At 43.2% G+C, this 24,013-nt stretch overlaps 1 protein-coding gene across 5 annotated transcripts in view; it reads right to left on the reverse strand.

Annotated features, from left to right (window-relative positions):
* LOC118302359 (protein diaphanous homolog 3) overlaps positions 1-24,013 on the reverse strand; it is a 151,025-nt gene that overhangs the window by 45,936 nt on the left and 81,076 nt on the right. For 4 of the 5 annotated variants that reach the window (XM_035628424.2, XM_035628422.2, XM_035628421.2 and 1 more), the window contains 3 exons: positions 16,505-16,640; positions 6,271-6,366; positions 5,514-5,576 (listed from right to left, as the gene is read on the reverse strand). In XM_035628424.2, the coding sequence (XP_035484317.2) occupies positions 5,514-5,576; positions 6,271-6,366; positions 16,505-16,640 (295 nt within the window). The remainder of the gene's footprint in view (positions 1-5,513; positions 5,577-6,270; positions 6,367-16,504; positions 16,641-24,013) is intronic. The other variant, XM_035628426.2, reaches the window with a different exon arrangement.

Consider the following 24,013-nt stretch of genomic DNA (forward strand, 5'->3'; position numbering starts at 1 on the left):
AGCAAGGCCGGGGAGGAGACAGCAGAGACAAAACAAAGTCAAAAAGTAAAGAGTAAATTGAGGAGCCACGAAAGGATGGGAAGCTTCTCTCATAATTGACATTGATAGGAAGAGACAGATATGTGAAGGAGGAACGAAAAAAGCACACAAGCATCTGCAGGATACAGTAGCCCGCAGTGGAATCCACATATCACAGTCTGTAAGAGGCCCCAATCAAAAAGGCAAGAATCTAACGGCAGATTCCACTAGAGTCTCCCAGTATCAGGAAGCAGTGGTTTTACTGTCTCACATATGAACACACATGACACAAATACTAAAACCCAAGCAAACGGTCTTTATTACTTATCCTACTATGTTGACTACATTTCAACTTAACACTCTCCCAGTTTTGTCTCAGTGATTTTCCACAGCACAAGCTTTAAAAGACATGTGGGTTGAGTCTCAAATTAAGCCTATTAGTCATCTCATAATACCGATTGAGCCTATTCTCAAGCCGCCTGAATAGGTGCTTGTGTGAACAAAGGATCTCAAATCATAATCAGCAACATAAATTCAGGGATGTGTGTGTGTGTGTGTGGGGGGGTCGTGAAGTTGACTCTGCAAATGCATGGCACTTAAGATCTGGGTGAAATCCTTGATGCGCTTAAGTGCAAAGGAGGGAAAACCAGCTTGTGTTTTCATTTAGTTAAAGGGGTTCACCGCGTTTGTGAAATGACCTTTACATCAATTTCAAGCTCTAGTTCAGAGCTAAAGTGTATCACACGTGATAATTGTCAGGCCATGTGTCACTAAAGACATCTCAAGTAATTGCTCCTAAAGACGGAGACGTGTACTCCTCCTTAGAACCCTGTCCCTCCCTCCACTCTCTCCATAATGGATCCTTCCAGGCATCATAGCGCGCACACACTCTTGATGCACAGCTGGCTTGTGCTGCCTTACACACTTGGGGGCTCCTGCTCTCTGTCAAACACAATGATTATGCGAAAAAAAAAGGAAGAAAGAAAGAAAAGGGTGGTTTTGTGATTCCCCTAAGCATGTACATGCACACGCCAGCTTGGGAGTCAGCGAGGCTGTGATGAGGGCTTGCAAAGAAGTCTGAAATGACAGGACAGTGCCTGGAGAGATGTTTTCAGAAGGACACAGTAAAAAAAAAAAAAAGAAGAAGCTATGGCTGCTTTATAGATTCAATAAGTCTCTTACACCTGTGTGGCTAACCACCATCGATCCATCATTCTGTGGAGCCCAATCCAATTTAGAGTGTCGAGAAGCCCCAGAGCCCCTCAGCCTTATCCTAACCCAGACCACAGCCCCCACAAAGCCTGCTTACCTTCATCCCCAGAAGTCTGCCGGTGTGTCCGCGAACCTCGTGTGTACGTGTGAGCCTGCAGACCAAGCTAAACACCTTAGCTGCTGGCTCAAGTTAAAGTGCGCTGAGCCAATTTAGGGGGAAGGGGAGGTGAGGAGCGCGAGATGAGAGACAGAGGAAGCTGAGAAAAATGCCCGGACCTCGGGCTCAAACCAAAGGGTTCAAGAGGAGGAGAGCAGGTAGGGTGGGAGGGTGCAACGAAAAGAGGAGAAGGAACAATGTTCACACCAGCAAACATTTTTATTTTCTATGGCGAGGCTCACCACTCATCATGACTACGAAGCACTGTAGCCATAATCAAACAACTCCACGGTCTCGTCAAAGTCTTGTGATGGGGAGCACATCTATTGGTCATCTAATTTGTTTCTGCTGACAACCGAGTGGTGCACTTCAGTGGTTCTCAGTGCAAAAGCTTCAAGGCGCCATGCGTGATCACATCGGCCATTCAAATCTCCCCCTTCGCCGCTAATTACAGAATCTTCTGGTGCAGATGTTTCTGTTTTAACTCTCTCTGCTGCACCACCGAAGAGTATCATCCACACCCCTGGGATCAATTATTAAAGGGTATTTAACACTTTGGGAAAAGGAGGTGGTAGGGTGGTGTGGGAGTGAAAGCAGCTGTTTGCGCTGCCGACTGAACGGCATCACCTCTCATCTAAACTGAGAGCGTCCTGCGGGGTTTGACCGAACGCAGCGACTAAACCCAGGGCAATTAAGGCCTGGCTCTCCCTGTGAGGGGAAGAGGGAAGGGGAAATGGGAGGGAAGAGGTGACGCAAGGGAGGCGGAGGGACTCCATACCAATAAAAGGCAATTAGGTTTGGGGAGGGCCATTGTCAGACCACGAGAGTATAGAAGAAGACAGCGGGGATATGGGATGGTAGGGAAATGAGGAGGAGTGTTATTCAGGAGGCAGATGGCAGAGAGGGGGAAATTAAGATGAATGGGCACTGAGAGGGCTGAGCTGGTGCTGGGGCCGGGCAGAGGAAAGTAATTAGCTGTGTTTGCTCTGGGAGGCTGGCAGTGAGTATGAAGCCTGCAGTGACAGGCTAAAGCCTTGAAGCGTTATTAGTCAACGAGGCCATGTCGGAAGCCGCCAGCAGGGGGAAGCTGGGCCAGCAACCTTTCAGGACCTTCTTACCTGTACAACACACCATTGGGTCTTTTCACAACATGGACACTGAGCAGGAGCACACATTCTTTACACAATGTAATTTGTTGTTCACTCGGATCCCTTGTTAATACAACACAGTTCTGACTTGTTCTCCCTTAAAAACTTAGTGACCGTCTCCCACGGACACGAACAAACAGCATCAGAGTCCATTTTTTCCTCTCTCTCCCACATTATCCCGGAGTTTCACTGTGACCAACTGGCTCTATCCTTTCGTCCTCACACCATTTCTCTCCATTTCTTATGCTACAGCCACCTCTATCCGTCTCTTTCCTCCCACCCTGTACATCTCCCTCCCCCTCGTCCCTTTCCAATCTAATTTCAGATAAGTCGTAGCAGAACAACAGAGCAAGGCCCTTTATCATTGCCATCAATGACGTGGGTGGATTGAGCGTGAATAATTTTATCCATGTGTGCCTGTACCCAGCCCACAGGGATTCCAATTACAAGTAATAAGAGGTAATACGGTTACAGCATAATTTCTAAAGTGCCACAGTAATGATTGTAGAAAACCTTTTGACAAGAGGGAAAAAAATGAGGGTGTTGTGTATTTAAGCAAGAGCTAAAAGTTTAATATGTGTTTGTAACTATGAATAATACAAAACAATCAAATTTTGTATGATTAGTATCCCATCCAATCTTTCGCTCCCAGGAAGTCATCGAGTTATGCCGTGTTCCGACGAGATGCCTGTCAAAGTCGTCGGCCCACTGAGCAGTTCAAACTACACGACTTGCTGTCCTGTGATCAGGAGTCTTGCCGTCGATGAAGGTTCATACTGTATGCGACTGACTGGCGACAGGGGGTCACACACACTACACAACCTTTCACCGGGAGAAACCCCAAACCAGTGTGTCTGGTCTCTACAGAAGAGTAATTAGGGCCAGGCATAGGAAAACAAATGAGGGGGAAGATTTAAAATTTATTTAAATGTCCAGATTAAAGTCGAAATAGCCCTAAACGTCCGTGTTGTGGGACCGGTTCAGCTGTCACACATCCACGTTAACTAACGTTAGCAAAGCTACGCTAGCTTCGCTGACTGCACGCCTCTCAAAATTAGGGCTGAACGATTTGGGGAAAATATCGAATCGCAGATATTGCGATTTGATTTGCGATTATAATTAGCGCGACACACACACACACTGCCGGAGAGCGAGATGTGTTGAAGAGGAGAAGGCGAGAGAGCTCTCTCTCTCTGTTAGCAGTCTGTCTCTTTAATGAGGGAACAGTCGTGGTCGTGACATACCTGTCACCTTTGCCACGTGAGACATTTTCAAACGGAGTAACGGTCTCAAACTAACTCTCGTGTGGTTCCGTGTTCGTCACTACTGTCGCTGGCTGTTGGCCGTACACTCGTCATGTAGCCGCTGTGGCGCTGTGTGAAGCGCTGACACAGGTTGGTGGTGTTGCGCCGGGAAGTAGCGACGCTAGCGCGGCACGTTCTGCACAACACCTTTTTAAAACCGACGTGCTGTTCCTCTTCGAGACTGAAGTCTCCGCTGTATCAGTTTCCCACGGTTCGGTCGAGCTTGAGGCCATTGCGCACTCGGTTTTTGAACCGAGTGCTCCTCTCGCTTCGCGTATATCACGTGACCCGTGTAATCGCGTCCCTTGCGGTCAGAAAATCGCGCTTCATCATATCGCGATATTATCGCAAATGCAATTCATCGTTCGGCCCCACTCAAAATTCATTAACTGTTGTTTCGCAGTTGAACTTTATCGTGTCGGGACACACGTTGACGTTCACGGGCACACACCCGTTGTCACCGCGTCGTTTCTTCCAGATTCAGCCTGTCAATAATAATATCGCAACTTTACGACTTGGTTAGCAGCTAGCGTTAGCGAGCAAACTGGCTGGCAAAACATCAACCTCCGGTTGTTTGGTGCTGCTGGAAAGTGCTTCAGGGTCACAACCTTCAACTTTAGTCTCGAACTAGTAATTCAACTTTATTCTCGGCATTTTAACTTTATTCTCGAAATGTTACGTGAATAATTCTGGCTCTAATACTCTTCCGTAGGTCTCCAAAAGACAAACAAACAAATACAAAATCAAAACTTGACTCCCATGCAGCTGATTTGCAGAATTCTTTAAGCATTCGCAAATCCCAGTACGCATTTGGAGAGTAATCGCACATCTCTCCACACGCTGACACAAATAGCCTTGCTACAATATTGGCCCCATTGATGACGGTTCACATGAGTCAGAAAGATCCTCCTGGCTCCTTTGTCACTGTGATCACAGATTACACCTTTTTTTTTTTTTATCTCACACCTTCCTACGCTCTGATTGGCTGCAGTTGTCACCGATTTGTCTAGATATTACGTCTGCTAGAAATCTGGTCTGAGTCAACACACAGCATTTGCCAAGTGCCGATCGTATACGCCGATTTGCTAAAGTCATCTATAGCGAACTAGGCATTTCTCTAGTCAAAAAAAAAATATGTCAAACAGTACGGCACATAAATGTGGGCCAGCAATTCAAGACCAAAAAAATAAGTATCTCCACAAAATGTCTGTGACACTTGATTACCTCCCTTCACGAGTTTTAAAAAAAAAAAAAAAAAAGTAAAAGAACACCCGTGCATTCAAAAAGTATACTAAAAAATGCTGCAGATAGAGAACAACTTAAAAAACGCCATATCCAAGTGAGCCGGCAGAGCAGCCCACACAATGCTTTCAAAGAATCGCGACTCTGCCTCTCTCTTGGAGGCAGCTCACGGCACTGCCTCAAACGGTTTCGGCGGGGGCCGCGCACACTTTCAAGCAGGCACAAGGTCACGAAAAAAGGCAACGGGACAAGCGAAAAGGTCATCGGACACACGGAAAAAAGCAGGACATCTGAACTGCCGAGAGGAATTTGCATTGCATGCAGGACATGTTCGAGGGGGTTGTCCAAAAAGCAAGAAGAAGAAGACCGAGCTGAGCATGCTTGAGGCTTTAGCTGTGTTAGTTTTTATGTATACATATTTCTTTGCTTTACCATGATTAACGGGCCTGAGAACCTGGCGAAAGGAGCTGGGGCTGATCGTCTGATGCTGGTTATCTGAAAGGAGGGCAGTGGATAAGTAATGCCAACATATACAGCACTGAGAGGGATAAGAAAAAATAAAAAAAACAAAAAAAACATAATGAGACGTTCGCCAGCTGAAAAAAAAGGCTGTGAAGTTCATGAACAAGAAATACTGCGTGAAGGCACAGCTGTCAATTGCCACTAAAGTTTAATGGACAATCCATTCAGTACGTTTAAAGATCCCATCTTGGATTCACAACATGCGTTTGTTCTTTCACTTGCTGGGTGTGAATTTAAGACTTCCAGGAACCCCCCCCCCCCCCCCCCCCCCAAAAAGAGAAAGACGGGGGAACAAAAAGAGCATGTATTGCTTTTACTGAGATCCAATCATCCAACGGTTGTAGTAACAGCTGTAGGCGGTGGATTCTCTCGCAATGTAACGCTAGCAAGCACGCGTACGAACAACAAACGACTTTACTTTTTGAAGGTGAAGAAGCATTCGAATCTGAGAATGGATCAAATTCACTCTGCCTTTTTAAACAAGACAACAGATTCATCAAGTTGGCAGGTTAGGACCAGAATTCATGATGGGTTTTTTTTCTTCTAACACCCGACTGGAATTCAAAAATTGTCCCGAGTTTCTTTTCTCTCGACAATATGGCTAGTAGGTTTTTACGTGTCCGTCCTTGTCTGTGTATGAAAGTGAAGCGAAGGATATGAGACTCACCTCTGGGTCTTGGCGCTCTCTTCCTCCGATCTCTGAATGCAGCTCCTGACTGTAGGGCTTCCAGCAAACTATCCATCACACCTGTCTCATCATTCTCTGAAAGATCCAGGGGGAGAGAAAAAAAAAGAGAATGAGGGGGTGTTAAAAGACAGAGGAGAAGTTAAAAAAAAAAAGAAGAGTCAGATAAAGAAGTCCCTTTTCATGTGGTGAGCTTTGCCATACTGATTGTGAAACTTTGGAACTCAAAATGGCATAAGCACACACACAACATGTATTCAGAGTTGTTGCTGTCAGCTGGACGGTCAGATAAACCCTCTTCCTTACTCTATCAGGTCACGTCACCATCACTTTTTAAAATGTTTTGTATAACATCCTTTAACCGGATGAAGGATTTTCAGTCATTGGACATCTGGATCTTATCTGGAAGCTATCAAAGAAACAAGCTGAACAAACTGCCCCTCTCGGCTCCCCTCTTAACATCCTGTGTCGGCCTAAGAGCATCAGAACACATTGATTTTTAAAGGTGAAACTCCTTTATTCAGTGTTTTAATGGTTTGTGAGCGCTAACCTGTTCACTTTTGTTCAGGAGAAGAGGAGACCTTAGCGCATAGAAAAAAAAAAACCGCTCCGGAACAGAGGACACTGAAGGAATACCAACATAAAAGAATCCAAGAACGAAAAACTGAGGTTGCAGAAACATGCTCATCAAAAGGGAACATTTAAACACTGAAAGAAATGGTGTGACCAATATTGTGTTTCTTCGTATGAAGTGAGCGTGTCAATCAAACTGCGTGTTGCACTCAGGCAGTAGTAGACGGATTCATTGGTGTACGACGTGGCTGAAAGGTCGTTATATTTCATTGGTTTCACAGAGGCCGGGCTGTACCACGGAGTGAGTGTTGGGTCCCGCCAATGATCAAGTGAAGGAGTAGAAGGACACTGCGACGATCAGGGTTCTGTGTGCTCCTCACCGCTTCCATTCTTGTCGGACAAATTCCCCGAGGAACAATAACACACACTAATTCTATGAGCAAGCGGATGTCACTTTCCCTCTACCGAGCCAAACGTCATTAGATTCTACATTAACGTATTGGGGGGTTCCATTTTGTGAAACTAGGCACGGGCACAAATTAAAGAACACACAGGTATGACAATTGCACTTTGGCAAAAACCTGAATCCTGGAAAAAAAAACAATAAAACCATCGGAATTTGTTAGGCAGGAGCCGGGGGAGACTTTAACGGCCAATCATGCCGACGGTGACCCAGATCGATCTGCTTCCTTTTAAAAGAAGAAGGTTCCGGGGTGCAAATATGCAGCCACCCAAATATGATTATACTGCACTCAAATACACTGACTTTGGAGTTGATTAGCTAATGCAGCCTTGAGCAAACCCTCTGCAATAAATCCTTCCTTCGTTGAGCTCACAGTTTTTGTTGACAGTGTCGGAGGGGTGTTGTCATTTAAAAAGGCTGGCAGGATGCAGTGAGGTCTATGATAAACTCTTTTAATAAAATGATATCAACTGTGACCCCAATAGAAGAAAGCATTTAGGCAATGGGTATACATCTGCTTATTTTTACATTCCACTGTTCACTGGGAGCTCCAGGCACTAGTATCCATATGAACTTATGATGAAATATATTGGGGGGGGGAGAAACAAGATGGGTTCGATGGGTTCGCCCACTTTTAGCGGACTAGATTGTAACTGAGATTTAGATTGTTCTATAGTGGGCAACTTTAACGATGCCTAACTTTTTTTTTTTACATGCAGCCCAGGAGAAGAAAAAATCCAGATATTCATTCAGATCTAATTTACAGGTCAAATAAGGTCAGTGGAAGGCAAGAGCTCACACACATCCTGTATGGTGACATATTGTAAACTATAGTGAAGTGAGGAAGTGTCACACAAATGAATAATTGCTTCAAAAGAATGTGGCAGGAGAAAATCATAGGGCCATTAAGTTATTCTGCACCAGAACACAGTGATTGATTTAGTCTGCTGCTCCGAGACCGGCCTATTGGCCGCATTGACTTAAAATCTGTTCATCACCTCCGCCAAAGAAAGTTTGGTTTTGTCTGGTCTTTTGAAGTCATGAATACATTTAGACTGTTGCTTAGTAACTAGCAAGCAAAGCTATCTCACTATGCAGCTCTGTCCAGCTCACACGTGTTAAAGTTAGGCCCTTAGTGACGCAGAGTGGATCGTCTTTGTATTCAACCTTCTTTGTTGAAATAAATGAATAAATTGTACAGTAAACGCACACGTGCTTCTAAATAGATTTTACAGTTAGCACACGTCCATTTTTAGTATAGGAAACGCCATCAAGACGGAAGCACTGTCGAGCCCAAATGTTGGGCTATTATTATCTGAATTACCTCTGAAGCTTGTTGCCTCTGTCAGGTGCCTAAAAGCACTTTTCATCTCTTTCAACCTAGAGACCCTTTAATGAGCCATTAACTACAGCCACAGCAGTCACGCTGAAACATGGGGCTTTGCAAATTTCCATCCTCTTTCATGCACACTCTAGTATGCAGCAACATGATGGGTTTCCAGCTCTACAGTACATTCTCTCTTTTTTTTTTTTGACAGAAAACCCTTCTCATGATATTCAGGAGGACAAAGGGTCTCCAGGGGTGTGGGCTGGGGTTGTGCCAAGCTGGGACAACAAACTGGAAGTTGACAGATCAAGTGGCTAGGCCTGTCACAATAACATATTATTGTCCTTTTAAGACCATTTTTTTCGACACTGGATTCATGTGAGCTTGGCCGTTGCGTGTGCAAGTCCTGCACGATTTGTGTTGCTGGCTGCTGAGAGTGATGTTATCCAACATTTTAGAAAAAACTACTAAGAAATCCATATTTTCTGACATTTTATAGACCAAAACCAGTGATTTATTAATCATACGACGAGGACAGAAGCAGTGGGACTCTGCTGGACTGTTGTTGACATTCATTCTTATGACAACACATACGCATGTTGACACAACGGCTGAGGTCAATAAAATTGATTTCATGAGTTCTTATCCATGCATGGTACGATAAGTCAATGTAATTATCGTGACAGGCCTACAATTGGGCCAAACTCTGTTTTTTTGAAATAATCGTTTCGGGGCCAATGCCTGCACTGATGAAACAGATTAACACTAATGTCTGGACTCCTAATATGCCGGCAGCCTGTTCTGAGTTAACGCCCGCCGTTGTGTAAATTTTGCCATTCTACAGTAAAATACTTTAAAATAAGACTAGGCAGACGTCAATGGGTGCGGTGGAAAACATGCTAATGCTGGATGTAAAGTTACCTGAGAGAAAGACCAAAAATCTAGCTTTTAAAGTTCTTAATAGTATAAACGATATGTACAGTCTGTAAACTAGATTGATTCAGGTCTTGTAGTGAGAAAAGGCTTATATATTCGTTGGGAATTGTAAAAGTAGCCAGCCTTGAAACAGCTAAACTATAGCTAAAAAGTATCACAATAATAGTAAAAAATAATATTGTATTAATAATTTAGTGCCTCTAAAATAATTTCTTTCTGTTGTGATGCAATATATACTTTTAGTATCAAGTCATGATTATTATTTCTATGTGCTGAACAACTCTCTCTCTCTCCCTCCCTCCCAAGTGAGAGTGGGGGAGTCGCTTCATAGAAACAGCTGATAATGGCTTTCAGCGCTCGCTGTCTGGCTATGATCGATCTCCTCTGCTCTCTCTCTCTCGATATCAGCGGGGCACCTAAACAAACAGAACAGTCAAAGTGGTGAGTGAGTGTGTGAGTGTGTGACTGTCACAAGTGTTGGTTGTGTGGGAGATGCAGACGTAAATCAAAGGCCTGGCAAATGAAATTCAATATTAATTGTAGGAATTATTAATTAAAGGCAAATATGGTCTTGACATTGGAACATCTACTGTACGATCGCTCTGACCATCTCCGATTACTCACGACAGCAAATCAAATCTAAATTCGTAACTGGCTAGTAGTAAACATACATTTCATCCAGGCCATTTTCCCCAAAGAGTGGCCCCAGCCTTTTGGCTGGGACGGGAAAGACTCCGACTTTTGGAGCCAACTGTAGTGGATATATTATGGCCCACCAGCTTCTATGTGTGCATTTAATGCGCTTTTCATTTGAAACAGTTGCATTCACTCCCCTGGCTGATATGTGCATATTTCCTCATCATTACACAGAGCAGAGGGGGAAACACGGATTTCCGAGCAAAACCAACGCTCCTCGACGTCTAAGATTCGTCTTCACTGCTGCGGCAATTCATCACAGTCAGCAAGCCCAACACTCCCCATTACACACACAGTCACAGACACAAGAATGCAGATAGTACACAGAAAACAAGCCCAAAAAAAAGAGGAGCAGATCAATCTATTGCAACCAGCATTGTGGGCCTTCATGTGTAGCACTTTGTTTGACTCCAACCCACAAGAACATGAAACACTTTGTGTGCCTCAGGAGGCAGGGGAAAACCAAACCCACTCAGATCTCCCCGCCTCAGGAATATACGGGAGCAAAAACAGTCCAATTTTACACATCAATCAGAAGCAACTCAGTCAGGCCGAGACAGAAAACGCCCTTCTGGAATGTAAACAAGAGGTGCCTTCAGACAGCCCAACACTGAAAATCAGAGCACATATTTATACATCCTCACCCACATGCTCGCCAATTTAGAGAGAGAGATCACAGACACGTCACAGTGATGGCGATGGAGGAGGAACGCATGGCGGAGGAATATTAGTCAAGCTAGTCGCTGTGAAATGGGTTTAAAACAGTCATTCAGCTCGTGAAAGGAAGGTGCTGAGAGGAGGATGTGGCGAGAGAACAAAGACTAGCGAGAGGAACGGGACAGTGAATGGTGGTATCCCGGCTCTGGCAGTGGAGCTACTGATTGTTGCCTTGATGTGCACATTTCGCCTGCCTTTTTCCATCCCGATGCATCTTGGGATCAGAGCGCTCGTGACAGGTGTGCAATGTGCAGAGACATTTTTTTTTCTCCTTTCTACAACTTTCACAAAACACGAAGACACTCTCACGGGCCAGTCTGGGCCTAACTGATGCCTGTTTCAGGAACAGTGTCTGCTTTTGTGTTCACATCGTGTCTACCTCAACTGTTGGGGCGAAAAACAAAAAAACAATACGTGGAAATACGCAGTTTAATGTACAATTGTAGATGCACCATTACTTTGGTGAGATCAACTAGATAAGTGTTTACTCCATCACAAGGCAGAGGAATAAACTCTGGAGGTGGAAATCAAGACAAAGTTAAACCTCCACCTCGGGGGAAGAGGCGATAGTTATCTCCCTGTCTGTAGTGAAACATCATTTACCATCTATTTAATCAGGGCCTGTTCAGAATGGCATTTTCAATTGTCTGGACACGCAGCCCGTCTGTGTCTCGGTGTCAACCTGCTATTCAGACTGGGACTAATGCCTCCCGCCACTTCACTCAATAGGATGTGGCACTTATCATCAGGACAATGACCCGCTCGTAGCAGTGTGCAGCAGAGGTGGGCCAGAGTAAGGCGAGAAATAGGGTCAATTGGGCCAGGATGGAAAAGCTAAGGGGAGAAAATGAAATGCCTGATCACAATGGATGCAGGCCGACCACTGTTTTCCCCTCGGACACTCAGGAGGCAAATGGTGCAATGAGGTTAGTCAGCTTCTTTCTCTCTGTTGAATACTCTCTGTTCCACTTTACTGCTACTCTGAGCAACAAGAAGCCAAATCATTGACTGAATGATGAACAGGGACAGCCTGACAGCCAAGCATCATAAGCAGATAATAAATATTGTAATAGGTCACTGTTAATCATCCTTGAAACTGCCGGATAAAAAAAAAAAAAAAATCCAATTACCGCCTCACGAGTGTATGCCTCCGCCAACCAGTCAACTTTTAGTTTACATCCATGTCTGTCCATACTCATAATATACGTAGTGAAGATTTTGATTGAATTTAGAATAAGCGTGTGTTGCAGTTGTTATCGAAGGAATGCTGCAGGTAATATGGTTTGTGAGGTCACAGTGACCTTGACCTTTGACCACAAAAACCTAACCAGTTCATTCTCGGGTCTATCTGAACATTTGCGCCAGATAGAAGGAAATTCCCTCCAGACGCTCCTTAGATATCGCGTATGTGTAACAAGTGTAACAATGTGTGGAAACACACATTGTTACACTTGAGGATGTATGAATAAACTTTTAAGACTTTTAAAAAACGTGATTTGTGTGCGGCCCCAGTGAACCTGCCTTTTTTTTTTTTTATGTCTGTGTGATTTTTGCTGGGGTCTGTACCAAACAAGTATGTTCCCTTCCATCTGGAAGTATGACGTTGAGATGAGGAACAGAATACAGTGTGTAAACCAACTATTTGTGTAAAATTGTAATGCAAGTGTATGGCACAGACGCCATTGCTTTGCCTATAGTATCTGAGAAGTATCTTATGAGAACATATAGCATCTCGTACTAGCTACCGCTTTACATAAAGATTTTTCTTCCTCTCTCTCTCTCTCTCTCTCCCTTTCTGTGCTTGTGTGTGTGCGGGTTTGTCATGCTTTTTGCGTCTTTGCATGCGGGGTTGCATCTCTTGCTGTTTTTCTATTTGACGTCTTAATAGTTCATCGCTCGTAGCCATGTAGGGAATGTTAAATAATGCTCTGATGTATAATTTGTCGCTCCGCAAACATTCCCGCTCGCGGCCTACCCTGGGAGTTAATGCAACAGATTTGTCATACACAAACCAGGCACAGCTAGAGGAAACGGGAAAATGCACCTATTCAATCTGAATTTCAATCTCTCCATAGGGCTCTATGCAAATGCATGCACGCCTATGCTCTCGGGCCTCTAAGTGTGCCAGAACACACGGCGGCGAAAACCAGGCTGCATATAAGAGGCCCGGTTTTGGCAGGTAAAAGAAACAAGAGGAAAATTAGGTAAAGCGAAAAAAAGGTGGGAGAAAATGACATTTCTGGAATACAGAAGCACGCAAAGCTTCAACCAGATCAATTGCAGATACGTGGCAGCAGGTGAAGAAGCTGAATTCAATTTTGATCACTTCCTCCAGGAAACCCCTCCCCCTTCCTTCCCCCCGTCTCTCATTGCTGTGCCCTTCAGCATAATGTGGCTCCGCAAGCCTCTCTGGGGCTTTTTAGGGAATTGATGGATAATCAGATGATTACACAGAAAATCTCCATTGAGGACAATCCTCCCTGACAAACAAAAAGAAAGCTCTTTAGTTAATAAACAGGCTGAGCGACAGAGTGAGAGTGTGTGTGTGTGTGTGTGAGAGCAACAGAGAGAGAGAGAGAGAGTTAGAGAGACAGTAAATCCTGTCCTGGGTTGGCAGCACAATGCCAAATCTCTATCACATATTCATTTCATCCCAGCAGTCAGTCTGTATGAGTGTGTGCATGTATGCGTGCGTGAAGCTGTGTGTGAGTGTGCACGCGCAAATGTCATACACTGCCAGAAACATCACTTCATGGGGATGTCACTGAGTTTCCCTCGAGCTTTATCTTAATCTGAGCGTATCTAAATACATTTCAAGCTCAAGGCGTATTTGTATAAACCTTTTTGACAAAATCTGGCGCAAGTTTATTCTCGTGATTTTTTTTCTTCTTCTTAATTCTGAACTACTTCTTTGAAATAGAAAAGTTTCCAGTGACACACGAGTCAACACTCGCTAAGCCGTCAATCTGAGCCTGTTACACATTAAACATGCTAAAATATACGGAGCCAGTGGAAAATACGTGGGTCCCTTTTACCGGTTTACCACACTGTGACATAATGTATGAACTGCAATTATTATTTTTTTTCTGACTGATCAAAAGAATAATAATTCAAGTAGCTAAGTGAAATCAAAGTAATCCGAATACATGTTTCAAAACCACAATGTTTGATTAAAAAGTATTAATAAGAGACAGAACTTACAGCTTTGAGTCAATGACAGGTTATTATTAGGGATGGCCCCATCCGATATACCATATCGGTATCGGGCCAATATTAGCCAAAATGAATCGATCGGATATTGGAATAAATAAGAATTAAAATCTGCTCCAATACACTACAGTAAACATACTAAAAATATATATTTACATATCTACTAAGCCTTGAATGGCATTACGGCATCATATTTTTTTGTTAATTTATTATTATTGAATTAACAGTTTACAGTTCAAATTTTTTTTTGTTTGTTTGAATGGTGCTGACCAGAAAAAAATCTAAAGTTCTGTGAGAAATAAAACAGCTGGATTCCATAACTCAGTCATGTTGCTGGTTATGTATGTCTTCCTTTAGGGGAGTTGATTATTTGTATCACCGTTGAGATGGCTGGATTAAGCAACGAGCATTCTGAACAATGCATTATTATTTTTTATTTAAGAGAGGGGAAAAGATTGTACCCAGTATCGGCAGATACTCAAGGTTGCGAAACTATTTCGGATCGTACATGAAAAAGTGGAATTGTCGCATCCCTAGTAATTATCATCTAAATACTATACTTGTTCCCAAGTATTTCCTACAATACTGCTTAGAATGCAAGATATCTGTGAGTGACTGAGTTTCAGATTTTGCCATTGCGGGACGTAAACTGAGTTGTTTAAGGCCATCTTGGCAGTAATGAAATTGTTTCTAAAATCAAGCTCATTTTCAAGGATTTCTCTAAATTCTGCTGAATTCATTTTCCCCTGTACCTATGCAAGACTTCCTGGGCCTTCTGCAGAGAGGCATCCCTAAAGCACGATGCTAACTACCAAGGTGCTCCTCGCCTGGAATGGGTGCATTTCCACTCACTTGGCTTGCGGCATACAACATGTTTTAGTACGTTGGCCAAAAAGCTTTATTTCAGTCTCATCAGACCACAGACGGATAAAAATGTAAAGCATTCACTGGCACTGCACGTCTAATTCACACACCCAGCCACCCACACTGAGTCCACGTTCATTAAAGCAGATTCATTGAGATGAATTCAAACTCTGGCTGACACCTTGAATATTCTGTCGTATTTCAAATATTGTTTTTACAAGACCGGTCTGTTCCTGGTAATTCTTTTTTTTTTTTTGTGGCTTCAACCCTGTTGCTGGTATTTTCAGATAAGCACAGCATGACAAGAGGAAGGATGGGATATAGTACGACTACTGGACTCACGCCCACGGTACATAACCTATCCAGCAGAATCCCGCTCATTCCAACTGGACATGACCCCTGGTTTGGACGAGCACAGCACCATGAAAACTCTCTGTGGGGAATGGTGTCAATTTGGAGATGTGCCGACCAGAATAAAGAAAGAGGGAGATGTACGTGTTATGTTTTAGCCAACAGAGGACGTGGTGTAGAGTAGATAGTGCACCCACAGCAGTGCTGGGTGGAGCGCGGTGGTTCTCCACTTGCACTCTGATGTCTACGGGAGTGCTACAGTGGGCTGGCATAGACCTGTTAGCAATAGCTGCTGGTGCAGAGGTGGGGCTGCCAAGCCCGGCTGCTCTGCCAGCCGTGGCCTTGGCATTGGAAGTGGGTCTGGAGGCTGCAATGTTGTACAAGTTTATGGCATCAGTTGGTGCTCCAAAGGGGGAAGTGGGGCAAAAAGAACAACAACTGACAGATGGAACCAGATGCTCTGGCAAAAGGTAGTCGTTGCCTTTTTTTTCTTCTTTTTTTTTTTTTTTCTCACAGCGATGTCTGAGCCTGCAGAACCCGTTTGGTAAATAGAGTTATCGTTCGAGCTACAATGTCCCGGAGGGCCACAACAATGGACAATGTTTGAATATTTAAATAGGACATGTTGTTTATGTAGGAGTATTCGCAAAAAAAAATCCCTACGCATCTATTGCTAATATTGCAAAGCGGAAATCTATCGATACAGGATGTAATCAATCATCCAGCAGGTGAATAAGAGGAGACTCACTAGTAAAACCAGAGGTAAGACACTAAAACTGTACCCGACCCGTCCCACTCGCGAGCGACATATTGATCATAAATGGTCATTCAACTGTGGTTCATCGGGCATGTACTTTCTTTGTAGATATGGGTTTTAATGTTTCAAGGTAAATATTGCATTGGGGGAAAATGTGTCTTTTCTAATCCATTAAAAATGAAAAACTAAATAAAGGAGTCATTGTCTTTGAATGCTCAACTACACCATTTGACCCACGATTGATTTTGCACACAGCTTCTTGTAAAGGGATTAACGGTGTGGGAGTTGACAGGCGAAGCGAATTGAATGGCCTCTACTGTACCTGCATTGACTTCCAGCAGCCTCCTCTTCTTCTGTTGTCTCTCCTGCTTTTCACGCTCGGCCTTCTCCTTTGCCGCCCGCGCTCTCCTCTGTTTCTCCTCCGACTCCCTCTGCCGCAGATTCTCCTTCAGTGCTTGCTGTAGGGGAGAGAGCGAGGGAAAACGTCTTAAAGAAAGAGGGAACTGCTAAGTGGGGTTAATTACAGCAATGTAGAGCTCGTGAAAGGCAGACGCAGCTGTCAAACCCGGCGGACCGCTTCATCGGGCACTGTTAGAGTCAAATTAAGCTTCTAGGGTGCATTCTCATTTTCTCTCCTTCCGCCAGACACGAAACACCTTGACACCAAAGACGAGGGTTTACCCAAATTCTTCAAAGCTTCAACCAGTTATGTTAAAATTATATATGCATTACCACAAAAATCCCAATTGCCCATGAAACACAAAATGGTTATCCAACATTATTCATTATGCGTCATGGTCTCATCATGTATTGTTCTCAGACGAGGACATTTTTAATCTTAGTGACAGTTTCGTGAGATCCGCCTGCCATCTGAGAAACATCTTCACCATCTTGCAACTGCTAAAAAAAGCTTCACGCTAAGACAGTTTAAGCTTGAATTATCTCACATCATCTTGGAAGAGACAACAAAGTGATGTGAAAAATGTATAAGTCGCCTAGTTTTCATTTGACCGTGTGTATACAGTATCTGTTGGAGTCAGTGAGACATCTACAACATCAACTGCTGTTCACTGTGTCAGCTTTGTCCACGCAGTTACCAGCAGGTGAGGATTGCTAACTGCCCATATAATTCAATAGAAGCAGGCTGTTCAGTAGATACTGAGCTGAGCATGTGGATGGATGGATGGATGTCGACCACACTATCTGTGGGTCAGCTGTAAACAAATATCCACAATTAATCTGTTAAAGGTTACATAAGTATAACTGCTGTGATTAGTCATTGATTGCAGACAGGTAGAGGGCCTATATACAGTACAAATTATGAACCAAATGTCTTTTTGTCAATAAATTACTCTGACTGGAAGTCTGACTCCATCCCCCTCCCTTTCCAGGCGTGCAGGAGGAGGACATCGAGTGGCGTTCGGGGAACGTAAAAAACAGCAGAGGCTCTCTATGGTCAGTGAAGGGTGCGTTCGTGTTGAACACATATGAAGTTTCTTGGGACCCCAATTTTTTTTTCCGCGCCATTAGGTAGCTGATGGAGCAGCATCATTGGGACAGCGAGGCTGACGTCAATACGGGGTCTTGGGACGGGGGTGTCGTCAATCGATGTTTTAACAAACTGATGTGGCCAACTACAAACCTGTCAAGAAGTGTAATTTATTCAATTCTGCTCGTCTATTAAGATGGATTGAATTTAAAGGTATAGTATCGACCCTACACCAACTACTGTGTAGGGTACAGGTTCTGTAATCCCTGTGCCAAAAGGCTGTTAAACCCATGCCACGGTGTAAATAGCTCAGTAATGCCACTGCCAAGTGACAGACTGCATATGATTTCATATGAGCGCCAACATGATTGCCATCCTGATCGATATCAAGTCACTTAAAGTGAAAGGAGTCTGGGCTTTTATCAAACACCGGCTCATTTTCCTCGTCTGCCCCATACCCTTGCGTTATTCACACAGCCCCGGCTTGGCAGGGAAGTCGGGGGGAAGAATGCCAAAGCACCACGATCAGAAGCTCGCAAGAGCACACACCACAAGAGCTGTGTCGTGTGTTTGGGGAGCTACAGTGGATGATCTTATGAAGTCTGCATAGAAGTGAGCAATGCTGCAAATTATAAAGTCAACTGGAATTAAAAAACAATTCAGCGGAGTCTCTTTTGAAAATCAATACGCCACTTGAAATTACTGAGAAATAACATAACATGAGTGAACACAGTAAATTACTGATATTAAGGGTGTGAACAGTATACAATACAATATTATTATTATAAACAATATTTACTCTTTGATACGGCTCCATTACTGTAGGCGTAGGATTGACTCATGTGCACTCTATGGCCAAGACTTTTTTTTCTTCTTATTTATGAAAACACTACAAGAGGACTGTGGTTTGTTGGCAACTAGGGCTGCAACAGTCAATTAGTAATCGATGACTAAATAAATCGCCAACTATCTTAATAATTGATTAATCAGTTCAAGGAGTTTTTATGAAAAAAAGTAAAAATTCTCAGATATCAGCTTCTTAAATGTGGATATTTTCTGGTTTATTTGCTCCTCTGTGACGGTAAAATTAATATTTTTGATGTGTGGACAAAACAAACAACATTTTGGGGTTTTGGGAAACACAATCAACGTTTTTCAAAATGTTATGACATTTCATGGACCAAACAACTGATCGATTAATCGAGAAAATAATCAACAGATTAATCGATTATGAAAATAATCTTAAATTGCAGACCTATTGGCAACTTAGCAAACACTCACTATGGAGATATGAAAGAGATCTTTTGACTTTTTGTTTTTTAATTTTTATTAGCCAGCCGTGTAAGTCATGTGTCGACAAAGAAAAAATTTGGGATCAGAAAAATATCGACGGGCAGGGATTCCTCCAATTAATTGTAAACTGAACGCTACATTTGCCGTGTCCATGGTGACCATGTTTTTCTTTGAAGACACAATGCTTTGACAATGTCAGTGTGGACATCGTGAAAGGTCACACTCCCGCCTGACGTGCACTGCACTCGTTTATGTAAACCAACACATAAAAAGACAATAGCACATAATGACACTGATGAGCACCACTTAGCGGGTTTATAGAAAATTCAGGAGAAGAGGAGAGCGCTGAAGAAAAGGGGGAGAGAGGCGAGATGAATACCAACCGACTGAGACAGAAGCCGTTCAGAGCTCTATTTTTAAATGGAACCAGCTCCTCCATAAAATTAACTTTGGTTTGATGGAATGACTATCGGTTGCTCAAGGCAACCGCTAATTCACAAATGACTATTCTTGATAGGTACCCATTTTGGTAAATTACGAGGAGGGAAAATGAGGAACAAGAAAAGGGAAGAACAAGCGTACTGACACATAATATATATATACAACGAGGGAACAATTAAGTGATTCCAGGTTTCAAGCAGACAGTTGTGATGGATTCCTAATGTGAACTCAGAAGTCAGACACGCCTTTCCCCATTTGCCGTCCAGCAGCTCTCTTATCAAAAAGTCAAACTCGATTACCGAAACTGAATGCAAACATAAAGAGCAAACAGAGCTGCCGTGCCCTTGACGCAGACAATTTCATGCAGACTTTACTCAGTGTCATTAACGTCAGCTAATAGATTGGACTGTCAAAACATATTTTAAAACCAAAGGACTTGTAAAAGAAGTAGCATTTGTTTGTCTTTTGTAAACAGAAACCTGACAAAACAAGGTGCCCTCTAAACCTACGATGCAGAAAATAACTGTTAGCATGATCTCATCAAATGTTTGCCAATAATAATACCGACTTGATTGACGGAATTTGATTCAAGGTTTAATTAAACCATATTCTACAGCCGTGTTAGCAGCTTAGGTTTGCTGAGATCTTGATGTGTAGCACTTACAATGTACTCCATACTCACAATCTTAGTTCAGAGTAGTAACTAATCGATTAATTGAGAAAATACTCCACAGATTAATCGACTATGAAAAGAATCGTTGTGTCCGAGAGCAGCCATCCTGGCAGGGCCTACAGTGTCTCTTAAAACAGCCCCAATTCTTAATGGCATAGCTGCCACAAGATGTTGGAAACACTCCTCTGAGATTGTGGTCCGCGTTGGCACGGCTGCGTCACATAATTCTCAATCATCTGCATGTGATTTGACAGATGTCCATCGGACATATCATATGCAAATTTGTCAGATGGACATTAATGCTGCAAAAAAGTTTCAGCAACTGTTCTATTGGATTCAGATCTGGTGATTGGGGAGGCCACTTAGGTACACTGAACTCATCGTCATGTTCATGACACCCATTTTGGTCGACTTACGCGTTGTGACATGGCGCATTATCGTGCTGTAAGTAGTCATTAGAGATGATTGGTAAACCGTGGCTATAAAGAGATGCAGAGAGTCAGCAACAATGCTCAGACAGGCAGTGACATTTAAATGATGATTGACTGGTATTGAGGGGCCCAAAGTGTGCCAGGAAAAACCTTCCCCACACCATTACACCACCAACAGCCTGGACTGTTGACACAAGGCAGGTTGGGTCCAAAGATTCATGCCGTTGACGCCAAAATCCTGACTCTACCATCTGCGTGGCTCTGCAGAAAACTGAGACCGGGCTGACCGGGCCATGCTTTTTTTCCAGCCTTCAGCTGTACACCTTTTGGTGAGCTTGAGGCCACACTCATATTTCTGTTCTCCTGCTGTAGCGCAGCCACCTCAAGGTTCAACGCATTGTGCATTATGAAAAGGTTTTTCTGCTGACCACAGTTTTAAAGAGTGGTTATCTGAGTTTTCACAGCCTCTCTCTCACTTGTCAACTTGAGCCAGCCTGGCCTTTCTTTCTCTGACCTTGCACATCAACAATGCGTTTCAGCCCACAGGAACTGCCGCCGCTCGCTGGATGTTTTTTGTTCTGTTTTCTTTTGGTAAATTCAAGAGACTGCCACAGAAATAGTCAAACCTACCAATCATGCCACTGTCAAAATCATTGAGATCACCTTTTCTCGACGCTGCCGTTTGATTTGAAATTTAACGAAAGCTCCTGACCTCTATCTGCGTGAACTCAAGCCTTCTACTAGTGTCATGTGATTGACTGATTGAATAGTTGCACGAGGTGTAAAGGTGTTCTTAATTAAAGTGTGCGCTGAATGTATCAATGACTAACAGGTCGATTCGCTGGTGGTGCCTGAATAAATATCAAGGGATCACAAAAGTCAATAGGATGCATCAAGGGACCTTGGATATTGACAATCCATCAAGTACTTGTTTAACTGAAGTGGTGGAACAACCGACCAACCAACCAACCACAGACAAACCTAGACGGTGACTAAAAATGAATGGCAGCTGGTTTCAATAATGTGGCTACGCAGATCCACAGAGGAAATGATTAGAGGCAAAATGACATTGTATTTAAAACTGGAGCATTTACTGCTGCCAGCCGCCCGGGACCACAGTGATAAGTCAATAATGCGTCGATACAACACGTATGCTCTTTAAGGAAGGGATCAATCTTAAAACGTCACAGAGAGAACAGAATGAGTGAAGGAGCATGAGATGTGAGCACAGCCAGAACAAAAACAGGAATGTTATCTTCTGGAATCACTCAAATTAGCAATGTCAGAACAAAATTTCAAACAAATCAAAAATCAAAAAAAATCAATAAGACTGCCAGTGTGGACATTAACAGAGCACAGTAACCCAAAATATAATAATAAAATAAATTGTAAGCAGAAAAGCAAAGCGTGTTTCAATTATTTTTAAATCTGATTTCATATTTAAAGACTTCGCTTAGCTAGATATTGAGAAAATATGAAGTCATGGGATTTTTGCTTTCTGACAAAGCATCTTTTACTGTAATCCTGAGATGAAGGAGAGGGAAAGACAGAGAGAGAGAGAGAGAGAGAGAGAGAGAGAGAGAGAGAGAGAGAGAGAGAGAGAGAGAGAGAGAGAGCATGAGAGAACCAGCTCTCTGAGGAAATTGTCCTCCGCTCTCCTTCATCACTGCAGGTCTGCTTCCCCCTCCTCCTCTCCTGGATGTCCGCCATTAGACACGCTCAATTGGATTCCTGTCAGATGTACGGCCTCGCCCTGGGTCTCCTTCCTACGGGTGAACGAGCATGCTGTATGTGTGTACCAGTGTTTGTGTTTGTGTGTGTGTGTGCGCGTAAGAAAAACCTAAGCAGCTTTTCCTATAAAGAATTCCCAACACAAAATGACATTCGCACACAAACAAACATGCGCACACACACATTAAGTGAGCAACACACACACAGTTCAAGGCTCGGTTCACTCCAGGCAGTGGTCTCGAGACAGCGCACACCTATTATCATGGGCCTTGGCCCAGCACGGTAAATGCTGACAGAGATTTGACCCGAGAGGTTACAGCGCTGAGATTTACTTTATGCATACGTTCATTGACCTCGCCTTGGCTTCTCCCAGGGTACGTGTGCATGATGTGACCCTATGACCAAACTGCTAAGGGTGTAAGCAGCTTGCACCTTGACCTATCCAAGGGGAGTAAAGGGCTCCCTTGGAAGTTGACCATATAAGGCTGGTCTTTATAACGCTTGCCGTGTTCACCTTTCCCTGGCAGAGTCATTAAACGTTTTTTTGTTTGATCAGAACAAAAAAAAAGGCTACTGCAAAAGAGCCAGAAGCATGGGGCTGAAATCAAAGGGATTATAGCTGCATATTTCATATGTTTTTGTATGAACTGGCGTTGATACTAATACGCCAGTTAAATGAATGTACAGGTCAAGGTTGAGTCCTTTCCCCAGGATTGAATCGAGCCCTGGCCCTTTGCTGCAGGTCATCCCTCCTCTCCCCTGCCTTGTTGGCCTTTTTTTCTGTCACTAATAGAAGGAAAATAACGGGGATAAAATAATACATGGAACGTAATGAGGTCTGTATCATTTGCTCTGAGTCTGACTCGCATCAACCAGTGGTGAACTGGGTTTGTGGCTATTACGACGAGGCAAGGATCAGAGCAGAGAAGTCCTGGGATCAATAGCAAAGGTTTAAAAAAGAAAGAAAGAACAAAGAACACGGAGAAGAAAGGAAGAGCCAGGCTAAAAGCGATGCATCTGGGAGCATTTCTTTTTCAGACCGCCTTTGTGTTTCTTCAAGCATGTGAAGATACTGCGTGGATACTGTAGTTCAGGTCTCAGGTTTGACGAAATGGAGCAGTCGGCACGGACAAGAAGGAATGAGCACAGGAATAGTTTAAATGTTGTAAATTAAGTAAAAGCTGATTAAAGTTATTTGACCTTGTCAGCACACATAAACATTGGTCCCAAATACGAAAAGTACAACATTTACTATCAGAACCTGACCGGTATATATTGTTTGGCCAAAAATATCGGCCGATATGAGCCTTTCGAGGACATATAGGTATCAGCACTTATGCTTATTTTCTTAATTAACGTTCTATATATATATTTGGTTGTATTTGTGTTTTCTTTTTATTTAGTTATGATCATGGTTAGGCCAAAATATGAAGCCTCAATTACCTTTCTTTGGCATATAGGTTTGAAAACAACATCTTACATCAATAAAAATCGGCCGATGCATCGATATTGGAAATCTTGTACTCCCTAATTTTGATATCAGCATCAGCCCCCCGAAATCCTTATTGGTCAGGCTATATTTATTATAAGTAAGTTAGTGCCTGCAGATTAAGGTTATTTATTAGATTCATGGTTATGGTCTAAAAGTATTGCAAAAACACTGTTACGGTTTGTCTCACAATCATAGTCTAATAATGCAGAATTAAATGATGACATAACAGGCGGGTACTGATCTATTTAAAACTGTTCTATTGTTATACGTAGTGTAGTTTT

Source organism: Scophthalmus maximus, chromosome 4, assembly GCF_022379125.1.
Source record: "Scophthalmus maximus strain ysfricsl-2021 chromosome 4, ASM2237912v1, whole genome shotgun sequence".
NCBI classification, from domain to species: Eukaryota; Metazoa; Chordata; class Actinopteri; order Pleuronectiformes; family Scophthalmidae; genus Scophthalmus; species Scophthalmus maximus.